Source organism: Ictidomys tridecemlineatus, chromosome 2 (assembly GCF_052094955.1).
Source record: "Ictidomys tridecemlineatus isolate mIctTri1 chromosome 2, mIctTri1.hap1, whole genome shotgun sequence".
Taxonomy (NCBI): domain Eukaryota; kingdom Metazoa; phylum Chordata; class Mammalia; order Rodentia; family Sciuridae; genus Ictidomys; species Ictidomys tridecemlineatus.
Window position 1 is genome coordinate 71,128,280 of NC_135478.1, and position 11,696 is coordinate 71,139,975.

The 11,696-nt window shown below is 46.5% G+C and overlaps 1 protein-coding gene across 1 annotated transcript; it reads left to right on the top strand.

Annotated features, from left to right (window-relative positions):
- Window positions 1–9,392: 9,392 nt before the first annotated feature.
- Window positions 9,393–10,990, top strand: Cldn5 (claudin 5). Its single transcript, XM_005334533.5, has one exon. It carries the CDS (start codon window positions 9,394–9,396, stop codon window positions 10,330–10,332), a length of 939 nt encoding a protein of 312 aa, XP_005334590.3. The 5' UTR covers window position 9,393; the 3' UTR covers window positions 10,333–10,990.
- Window positions 10,991–11,696: the final 706 nt, after the last annotated feature.

Sequence of the window (11,696 nt, forward strand, 5' to 3'; positions counted from 1 at the left end):
AAGAGAAAATATGTTTATTCATCTTCCGAGAAGCAAAGGCCTATTTTGCCTTCATTTTTGAAAGATTTTTTTTTGTAGGTATAGAATTTGTTAGCCAGATTTTTTTTCCTCTTTCTTTCTTGCATTATTTTGGATGAGAAATCTTGCCAGCCTTATCTTTATTCCTCTGTACATAGTGTTTTTTCTTTTTTTTCTTGATGGTTTTTAAGATGTTCTTTCTAGAAACTGGAGGCACAGCTGAGTGGGAGAACACATACTTAGTATGCATGAGGCCCTGTATTCTATCCCAACACACATATACACATATACACACAAATTCTCCTTAGCACTAATTGTTTTCAATGCTATTTTGATATTATTGATTTATCTTAATTGGTCCATAAAGTGGAATTAACTAACATGTTCATACATGCACATGACATAGTTTTATTAATTTTACCTTGCTATTTCTCTTCTTTCCCATTCCTCTTCCCTTCTCCTTGTTCCCCTTCCTCTACTCCACTATTCTTCAGTTTTCATGAGAATCCACCTCTTTTTAAAATTCCTTATTTCTCTCTAGCTTCTACATATACAACTTTCCACCCTTGACTTTCTTGAATATGGCTTATTTTACCCAGCATGATATTCTCTAAATTTCATCCATTTATTATCAAATTACATAATTTCATTCTTCTTTATATCTAAGTAAAACCCCATCATGCATACATACCACATTTTCTTATCCAATCATATGCTGAAGGACACCTAGGCTGGTTCCATAACTTGGTTATTGTGAATTGAGCTGCGATAAACAATGATGATGGCCATGTCACTATAGTATACTGATTTTAGTTTTTTTGGATAAATACTGAGGAGTGAGACAGCTGGGTCTCATGGTGGTTCCATTTCTAGTCTTTGGAAGAATCTTCTTGCTGCTTTCCAAAGTAATGTACTAAGTTGCAATTCTACCAGCAATGTATGATTATATGTTTTCCCTCACCTTCTCTCCAGCATTTATCGTTATTTTTATTTTTGACGACTGCCATTCTAAGTGGAATGAGATAAAATCTCAGTGTAGTTTTTTTGTACCAAGGATGCTCAACCACTAAGCCATTTTTCCCAGCCCTTTTTAAAAAATTAATTTTAATGTTTTTATTTGGAGACAGGATCTCACTAAGTTGCTTAGAGCCTCGCTAAATTACTGAGGCTGACTTTGAACCTGCTTCAGCTTCCCAAGTTGCTGGGATTGGAGGCATGTGCCACCACACCTGGCTCAGTGTAGTTTTAATTTGCATTTCCCTGATTGCTAAGGATGTTGAACATTTTTAAGTGTATTTGTTGGCAATTTGCATTTCTTCTTTTGAGAAATACCTGTTCAGTTCATTCACCCTTTTATCCATTGGGTTATTTGGTTTTTGGTGTTAAGTTTTTTGAATTCTATATATATTCTGGATATTAATCTATTGTTGGAAGAGGTTTTTGGTTTTTGGTGTTTTTTTTTTTTCCTGTTCTATAGGCTCTCTTCATTCTTCTAATGTGCAGAAACTCTTTAATTTGAAGTCATTCCACTTGATTATTAATTTTTTTATTTCTTGGGCTTTAGGAGTCTTGTTAATGAAGTTGCTGCCTGTGCCAATATGTTGGAGTGTTTGTTGATCCTACATTTTCTTCTAACAGTATAACAGTAGAAGTGTTGCCAGTCTCCTTCCTAGGTCTTGATCCACGCTGTTTTTTGTTCAGGGTGAGAAATAGGGATCCAGTCATATTTTTCTACATGTGGATATCCAATTTTCCTAGCACCATTCATTAAAAATGGTGTTATTCTTTTCTTCAATGTATGTTTTTGGCACCGTTGTTAAGAATCAGATGAGTGTTTATCCATGTCTGTGTCTACTATTCTATTGGCCTTCCTGTCTATATTTTATACCAACACCATGTTATTTTTATTACTGTAGCTCTGTAGTATAATTTGACATCAGGCATTGTAATGCCACTAGAATTACTCTTATTGCCCAGTATTGCTTTGGCTATTATAGGTCCTTTATCCTTGCATAAATTTTTGTTATTTATTTTTTCTTGTTCCATGAAGAACGTCATTGGTATTTTGATAAGAATTATATTGAATCTGTATACCTGTAGCACTAATTTCAAGTAATTTTGATTATGATATACTTTGGTGTCATTTTCATATTTCTTGTGTATGGGATTGGATGTGTGGGTTTTATAGTTCTCATCAAATTTGCAAATTTTTAATTAGTGCTTCTTCAAGTACTATTTATGTTATTCTTTTTTCCATTTTTGGGGACTCTAATTATATTAATGTCTTTGAAGTTGTATCATAGCTTGCTGATACTATGCTCTTTTTTTGTTTTGTCTTGTTTTCCTCTGCATGTTCCAGTATAAATTGTTTCTATTTTTATGTTTTCAAGTTCACAAATCATGTCTTTTGCAAACTCTGTTACTAATCCCATCCATCTTTGTCAAAATTGGAAGCCCTCCTTGACATGAGAATAGGCAGAAGAAAACTAAAAAAATATATAGCTTAATTTTTCTTTTCTTGATCTGGAAGAATTTTTTGGTGGCTAAAAAATAAAGCTAAAAACCATACAGAGAAGCCTTTATAGATTGAAATATTTTTTAAAAAATTACATTTCTATGATATCTTGAAAAGATCATAAATAGAGGAGCCGGGTGTGGTAGCACATGCCTGTAATCCCAGTGGCTTGGGAGGCTGAGGCAGGAGGATTGTAAATTCAAAGCCAGCCTCAGCAATTTAGCGAGAACATGTCTCAAATTTTTTTTTTTTTTTTGGTACCAGGGAGTGAATTCAGGGGCATTCATTGAGCCAAAACCCCAGTCCTTTTATTTTATTTTATTTTTTTAATATTTATTTTTTAGTTTTTAGCGGACACTTCATCTTTCTTTGTATGTGGTGCTGAGGATCGAACCCGGGCCGCACGCATGCCAGGCAAGTACACTACCGCTTGAGCCACATCCCCAGCCCACATGTCTCAAAATTAAAAAAAAAAAAAAAATGAAAAAGGGATAGGGATGAGTCTCAGTGGTTGAGTGCTTCTGGGTTCAATCACCAGTACAAAACAAAACAAATGGCAAATGATATCTGCCATATATGTGACAATAAGTTAATGTTTCTAATATGCAAAGTAAAGAAAGCACACACTCAGTATGTAGACACACAGACAATTCATCTGAGAGGAAATAAAATGACCAATATAAATTAGAAAAAAATAACCTCATCACTATTCAAAAAACATAAATTAAAAAATAGAATTTTTTTTTCCTTCCAATTTAACACTGTGGGTACCTAATGCTGGTGATAGACAGTGAAAAAGTACAGTCAGATGAGGAGTCTCAGTGATACTGCTTGCTGGGTATGATCCAGAATTCTATTAGGAATTTTTGAAAATTATCCAAAATACCAAGGTTTATGAATAATGGTATTCATAACAGTATTATTTATAATACAAAAATTATCACTTATAAAACTATGGTTGCTAGTTTAGTCAGCTTTACATCACTGTAACCAAAACACCTGATAAGAACAAATTAGAGGAAGAAAAGTGTTTGGGGGAATTACAGTTTCAGAGGTCTCTGTCCATAGATGTCCATTGCTCTGGGCCCAAGGTGAGGCACCATGTTGTGGCAGAAAGACCCAGGAGGGAAGCTCTTCAGTTTATGGTAAGGTCAGAAAGTGAGGGAGGGTGGGGTGGGGGCGGGGAGAGAGGGAGAGGGAGAGAGAGAGAGAGAGAGAAAGAAGGAGGAAGGAGCCCCAGGAAGATATGCCTTTCAAGATATACCTCCAGTGACCTACCTTCCCTAGTTATGCCCCACAAGCATATGATTACCACCGAGTCAGTCATTGACTGGTTAGGTTATAGCTCTAATTATCTAATCATCTTACCTCTGAATAGTCCTGAATTAACAGAAGATTTTGGGGGGACACCTCATATGGAAACCATAACACCTGCATAATTATCAAAATACAGTAATTCCTTTGGATCTATGGGTTCCACATCCATAGGTTCAATCAACCACAGATCAAAAATATTAGGAAAAAAATTTCAGTCAGAACATGTAAAGACTAATTTTCTTGTCATTATTCTCTAATCAATGGCATTTACACTATATTTATCATAAGGAATCTAGAGATGATTTAAAGTATACAGGAGGATGCACACAGGTTATATGAAGTATTATACTACTTATTACACTATTTATGAAACTTTACACTACTTATTACATTATTACACTATTTAACATAAAATATTAAATCATTTGTGGATTTGGTGTCTGAGGGGTGGGAGGGGGTATTCTGGAAACAACTGCCACAGATACTGAGGGGCAAGTATATTGAATCCCTAACATCAGTTCATGGTCCATCTTGAGCCAGGAAGAACTTTCCACTAAGCCCCCTTCACAACCCTTTGATGTTTAGCCCTTTATCATCTCCACTTTACAGAACTTCAGAACAAATTGCCCATGTTCATACCCCACCTGTGAGTGGCAGAGACTGATTCCATCCTGATCTGCTGGAAACAAACAATCATGAGGGCGTTTTTAATAGAGTAGGGAAGAGTTTATGATATGATGCCAAGTGTCAAAGGAGAATCTACCATGACTCCAAGATTTTAAGAAGAATATGAAATTGTTGCAAAATACAGCATGCAGAGAAGGAAGGTGAAGAGAGGCCACAGGAGTGCTGCAGGTGTGAGGAGTGAAGGGACTGGAGGCCAGCTTCCAAGCCCTGGAGCACCACTTCCACTTTACCACGACCTCAGTTGGGAGATCCTGCAGGGAGGCCCTGGACCAAGCAGAGACCATCATCTGGTGTGGTCCTTGAAAGGGTAAGAGATCTGCTGGACTTGGCAGCTCTGTCAGCTAGAGCACTCTGTCCCCCATTTACCTACCCACTGAGGAAGTTAAAGTACGGTGGCCTCTGATTTTGACAAACAGCTAATGGTACCAACCTTGAGAGAAGGGCCTGGGCTCAGATGAGCTTAAAATCAAAGGAGTCAGCTGGTTGTGGTGGCACACAAATTCCATCAGCTTGGGAGGCTGAGACAGGAGGATTGAAAGTTCAAAGGCTGCCTCAGCAACTTAATAAGGCTCTAAGCAACTCAGAGAGACCCTGTCTCTAAATAAAATACAAAAATGAGGGCTGGGGATGTGGCTCAGTGATTAAGCACCCCTGGATTCAATCCCTGGTACCCCCCCCCCAAAAAAAAGAAAGAAAGAAATCAAGGGAGGTGGGTGGGGGTGATTCTTACCACCTGGAGGGCTCTCAGAAATGGCAGGGGAGGTCTGGGGATTGGCATCAGCCTCTCCTGCAACTTCATAAACCCCACAACAGATGGTTTCATTATCAATGGGGAAACTAAAGCACAGAGAGACCAGGTCACTAGACTAGAAATTTGACTGCTTGTAAGAGTGAATCTGACTCCATGTCTGCTGTTGACCACAGAAAATAACAATATCAACAACAACTGAGGCTGGGTACCCACTCAGGGTGCTCCTCATAGCTTCGAAGGTAATTGTGTCCTCCCACACAGGACACTTCAGGCACCCAGCCCAATTGTCAGTGACACAGGAGGTCCCGAGCTTTTATCCTCAGGCCTGCAGGAGCAGTGGCTCTTGCCAAGAAAGCGTTTCAGGCAGCACTCTGTGTTTAGAGATTCTGTAAACATCTGCTGAATTGGAGGGAAATATCCTTAACTGTTTCAAAGCCAAAAGATAGAAGGAATACTGTTTTTCACTTCCCCTGAAATGAAATCTGTTAACTGGGACCTCCAAAAACTCAATCCTCGGGAACTTGAAGCCTAAACTTAGATTGTCCTTGGAAGGTCAAAGGATCCCTGTGGGGCAGGGTCAGCCAGCAGCTGCTCAAGATAAACTTTGCTTTTCTGCAGACTCAGGTCTTTCTCTCACACAATTAATGAGATCCTGTGGCACTTCCCCTGGGAGAGCAGAACAATAGCTGTGAAAGAGCAGGTGGCCTTGGCCAGGCTTGCCTTAGAAGCCCCTCACCAGAGATCCTGATTCATATCCCTGAACAGCCCTGGGCACCTTCTGACTTTGGCCTGTAAGGCCCTGTCCCACCTCAGCACTCTGGCCACTCCCGCCTCCTTCTGCTCCCCACCCCCTTAACTGATGCAGAGCCCCACCCCAGGGCTCTGGGGAGGGCTTCTGGGGATTGAACCCAGGACTTTATGCATGTTAGGTGAGCTACACCCCAGCCCAAAATGCACCCAAGCATTTTTAAGATCTTTCACCAGCACTTCCTTCTGTTCTACTGGAAACTTCTTTCTGGGACTGCTGAAACTTTTTTCTTTCTTCTAAGAGGCCTTTACTGATCTGTTTCTTAACCAGTTATTGGTTTATCATCAGTTCCTTCAGCTTCTTGTGCTGTGTGCTCTGGCAGAGAAAGTGCCAGGCACACAGTAGTTGGTCAGCTCCTCAATGAGAGGAAGGAATGGTGGGTATGTCCTGGTGATTTGAACTGTGTCACTGGAGGCAATCCTTGATCTGGAGATAGGTTTAAAGAGAGCAGAATCAACCCTGGATGCCATCTCTAGGCATCTGCAGTAGCTCTGGTTTTACTGCAGGTCAGGACCATAACCAACATGTGGAGCCTGAGATTCTACACCAGAAAGACATGAGCTCACTAGGGCCATCTGGGGTGCCAGAATGGGGATGGTCCCAAAGTAGTGGAGAGAGGGAGAATAGTAGATAGCCCAAGGGAGAGCCTTGGGCTGGTTGAAGTCTCAAGCTAGCTGGAGGAGCAGCAGGCAGCCTTCTACCTGGAACTGATTCATGAAGATGACCACCCTATTGAGGATTAAGTGGAAGAAAATGCACTGTAGACAGGAGGGATAATGGATGCCAGACAGACCAGTTTGAGACTTAGAGGAAGGTGAGTCTGGTTGGAGCATGAAGTGTGTGCTCAGAGCCACATGGAGCCTAGCAGCTAAGCTGGCAGGGATATACTCCCCTACATATAATCCAGGAGAGGGGCCTGACAGGGTAGAACAGCTGGGCAAGGGTGAACCCTGTGTGACCTGAAAAGGCTGCAGTAGTTGTCCCAAGAAGATGGTAGCATTGAAGGTGGTGGGAAGGCTAGCGAGGTCCCTGGATTGGACCAAGGGAAAGCAGGACTGAGAGTATGGGCCCCTGTAGTGGACAGGGAAGGGGACATCTAGGAGGACCTACAAAAAAGGGAGTAGTCCACAGGTCTGCAGAAGGAAGAAAGTACCAAGTTACAGAGTAGTTGGGAGGAGGTATCCCACTTTGCAGGGAAAAACTGGATGGAGACAAGTGAGGATGACAGATGTTGTGGTTTAGACATTAGGTGTCTCCCAAAAAGCTCTTGCATAAGACAATATAAGAAAGCTTAGGAGTGAAATGATTGGGTTATGAGAATCTTAACCTAATCAGTATTAATCCACTCTAGGGATTAACTGGATGGTAACTGTAGGCAGGTAAGGGCTAAAGGAGGTGGTTCTCTGGGGGCATGCCTCTGGGATATATATTTTGTATTGGTTAAGCAGAGCTATTCCAGCTGCTTTCCACCACCACACCCTTCCACCATGATATTCTGCCTTACTTCAGCCCCAAGGAATGGAGTTGGTCATCTAAGGGCTAAGATTACTGAAACTGTGAGCCCTAAAATAAACTCTTCCTCTTCTAAAACTGTTCTTCTCAGGTCTTTTGGTCACAGCAGTGAAAAAGCTGACTAAAACGACAGCCCCCACCCCTATTCCAAGGCCCAGAAAACTTGCCTTCAGTACCTCCCCAGATAGGATGAACCAGGCACTGGTCTTATCTCATTTACTCCATTCAGAGCCACCTTTTTTTTTTTTTAAGAGAACTTTTTAATATTTATTTTTTATTTTTTTATTTATTTTTGGCAGACACAACATCTTTGTATGTGGTGCTGAGGCTCGAACCCGGGCCGCACCCACACCAGGCAAGCGCGATACCGCTTGAGCCAAATCCCCAGCCCTCAGAGCCACCTTAAAAGAAGGAATCTGGGCCCTGGGAGGGAGAGATCTATCAAAGCCCGCATGTCTGTGATTGGCATCAACAATATCATCCCTTCTCTGTGGAGGGCCTGAGCACTTTGGACCAGAGAAAAAAAATGTATCCTGCAGTCTCAGTCCAGGGCTGACAGTCTAGACTTGGTTGAAAACAAAGGAGCCTTCAGGGAATGGGGAGGGACTGCTGGAAAGGGGCTGGTGCCCCCATGGGTTTGTGGGCTGTGGGGTCTGGTGCCCCCACCTGAGCCTCAGGGGGCTCAATGTGTCCACCCCAGTGGACCTTTCAAGAAATGGCTGGGCCATTGTGCAGAAGAATGCCCGGAAATCCCGCACCTCCCTACTCCAGCGAGGATGGGGGCTCTTCCTCCTGGTCAGGAAACTCCAAGTTGGCTTCCGGAAGGTGGCCTGGGGGCTGGGGTGGCAGGGCATCACCGACACTAGTGGGAGGGCAGGACACAGGCCTTTTGTGTCCCTTTGTTTCTTCTGTTCAAGGACTGGGAGTAGGCTGCCCAGCATGGGGCCACTGCTGCCTGTGGGAGCACAGCCTATATGCTGGGTAACTGAGGAACACTGGAGACTTCCTGAAGTGGTGTTGCCTGAGCTGGGCCTCAAAGAATGGGGGATGGGCATCACCACGGGAAAAGGAACAGCCAGGCAAAAGTTGAGGGCTATGGAAGCTCCCCTCCCTCACAGGGGTAAAGTCGGGGTTGTTCAGGAAAGTCCCCTGCGCCGCCCACTTTGGGATAGAGCCTGAGGCTCCAGGGAGGCAGTAAATCATGAAGGTGGTTGTGTTGGGCAGGACTTTGAATTTGGGATCCTGGGACGACCACTATAGCTCTGCTTCGGACTCAGAGATGCACTGGAGAAAGAGAGTGCAGAAAACGCGCCTAATTTGGACTACAGGGCAGACTCTGGAGGCAGATTTAGGTGTCTCACCTGAGAGAAGAGAAGGACCTGTGACACCGCCCTCCCCCTCCCGCACCAGGCCTCTTCGCGGTGGTGTTGGGATAGGAGGCTCCTGCAGACCTTGGTCGGGGATGAATGCAGTTGGTCCGGGTGGGAAGGACCATCAGAGTTCGAGATGTAGGCGTGGTACTGTACAGGCTGGAGGTTATATATCTCTTAAAGTGGCAGGTCTGGGACATGCAAGAGGTGGTTCGCTCCAGACCATCCCAGAATGCGCCCCACCGCGACTAGGACAGCAGCAGGGTTGGGGCTCTGAGGTAGGGGCTGGGCCGAAAGCGGCCGGGGCGCCGTCGGCTACCCTCAAGCGCAATTGTTCACTTAACTCCAGCTGGCAGGGCGGGGGGTGAGGGGGTGGGGGTGGGGTTAAGGGAAGCCTGGGATTGGTTGCGGGCTGATGGCAGCGTATGGATTGGCTGCTGTGGTCTGTGAGTTTGGGTCCAGGAAGCAGAATCCGCCCCCCGAGACTTCAAAAGGTGGGCCCCCAAGAGGCCCCAGCAGAGTTGAGGCAGTGCCGCAGGCCCGCAGGGTAAGCAGACTGCTATTGGTGAGGTGGCTGAGTGGGCGCAAACGAACCAGGGTACCAGGGTGGACGCAGTGCGCCGAGTCGCATCGCCAAAGCAGTGAGGCTCGCTCCGGGAGCCCCAGGGGCCAGAGCGCGCGCACCTCGCCTCCAGACATGGGGTCGGCAGCATTAGAAATTTTGGGTCTGGTGCTGTGCCTAGTGGGCTGGGTAGGCCTGATCCTGGCATGCGGACTGCCCATGTGGCAGGTGACCGCCTTCCTGGACCACAACATCGTGACAGCGCAGACCACATGGAAGGGGCTGTGGATGTCATGCGTGGTGCAGAGCACAGGGCACATGCAGTGCAAGGTGTATGAGTCTGTGCTGGCATTGAGCACCGAGGTGCAGGCGGCGAGGGCGCTCACCGTCAGCGCGGTGCTACTGGCGCTGGTTGCGCTCTTCGTAAGCCTGGCGGGCGCACAGTGCACTACCTGTGTGGCCCCAGGCCCAGCTAAAGCCCGAGTGGCTCTCACAGGCGGCGTGCTTTATGCGCTGTGCGGGCTGCTGGCACTTGTGCCACTCTGCTGGTTCGCCAACATCGTAGTCCGTGAGTTCTACGACCCGGCGGTACCAGTGTCACAGAAGTATGAGCTGGGTGCAGCTTTGTACATCGGGTGGGCGGCCTCTGCTTTGCTCATGTGCGGTGGCGGCCTGGTGTGCTGCGGAGCCTGGGTCTGCGCTGGCCGCCCGGACCTCAGCTTTCCAGTCAAGTATTCTGCGCCACGGCGGCCGACGGCCAGCGGTGACTACGACAAGAAGAACTACGTCTGAAGGCGCAAGGTACAGCGGTGTCCCTCCCAGCAGCCAAGCGAGCGAACGGAAGGACCAGACCGAAGCGCAGCGCACGGACGGCGGCCGCTGTAGGGTTGAGCCGCGCACAGATCGTGGATCATCCGGCTCTGCGTACTGACAGGACTTGCCAGGGTCTGAACCCCGTTCTCTGTGACCTCCACCAACCAAACTCTGGCCCTCGCCCGCCCTGTACTAAACAGACGACGCGTACTTGTGAGGACTTTATAGTTTTCTTTTCCACGCGCTGAGGTGACTATGACGTGGGTAGGAATCTTGGATTCCTTCCAAGTGGGCACTGCAGATGCCAATTCCTTCCCGACCCTGGGTGGGTGGGTGGGTGGGGTCTTGCATGCTGCCTTAGTTTCCTGCAGCTCTGACTGAATTCGTTAGAGCAGAGCCCACAGTCCCAAATCTGGGCTGCTGAAGGGATGTGTAAAAAACAGCCTTTTTTTCTCGGCGCTTGGGCTCAAGGGACCGAGGGACTTGGCTTGGACCTCCCTGTCTCACACCCATCATTCTCCCCACCACAGGCGAGGCTTGTAGGCACCAGAACATGAGCTGGGGCACTGCCCTCTTTGCAGCTGGGGTGGGGGTCGGGAGGTTAAGAATTTGCTTAGTAAATGGTTTTAACACTCTGGCCTGCGTACTGTCCTCTGTTTAGTTATCCCTGTGCCCAGCACCTCCATTCACCCACCCATCCGCAGACTCATCTCTGAAGTCTCCTATGAGGACCTCTCAGGGCTGCTCCCTAGGGCTCCATGATCTTTTCCCTAGTCCTTCCTGCCACCTCATCGTCCTCCCACCAGGTAGGAGACAAACAACCTAGATCACCACAACCTAGGAAGATGGGAAGAGCCCCAGGCTGTCATGAGGTCACCGCTGGGAGGGATGGAGGCAGACCCTAGTAGAGGATCAGGCTGAAATACCCAGCAAAAGACTGGGAAGTGGGGACTTGAAATGTGGGAAGTACCGAGGGTGGGCAGCCTGGTTGCTTCCCCCAGAAAAGACACAATCCCCCTATGAACCAAAATGAGGTTTTCCACCTGCCCTTCCATGGCTTGCCTAGCTCTGAGTAACATCAAGCAGCCAGACATCTGCACAAAGCCAATCAGGCCCTTTCCAACAGCAGGGTGGGAAGGAGTGAATCCAGGATGTGTTCGTTCTAGCAAGGTTTGCTGGAGGGACAACAGTGTTGCCATGGGGAGAAGAGGCCTGTTGCCCAGACTACCTCGGCTCTGCTCCAGCCCCTTGTCCTGGCTCCTCTGCTAGTCACAGCATGGCTCTGTGTAGGGTCTCTGCCTACCCTGCTGCCTGGCAGCCAGCCTAATCTGATACACACTGTG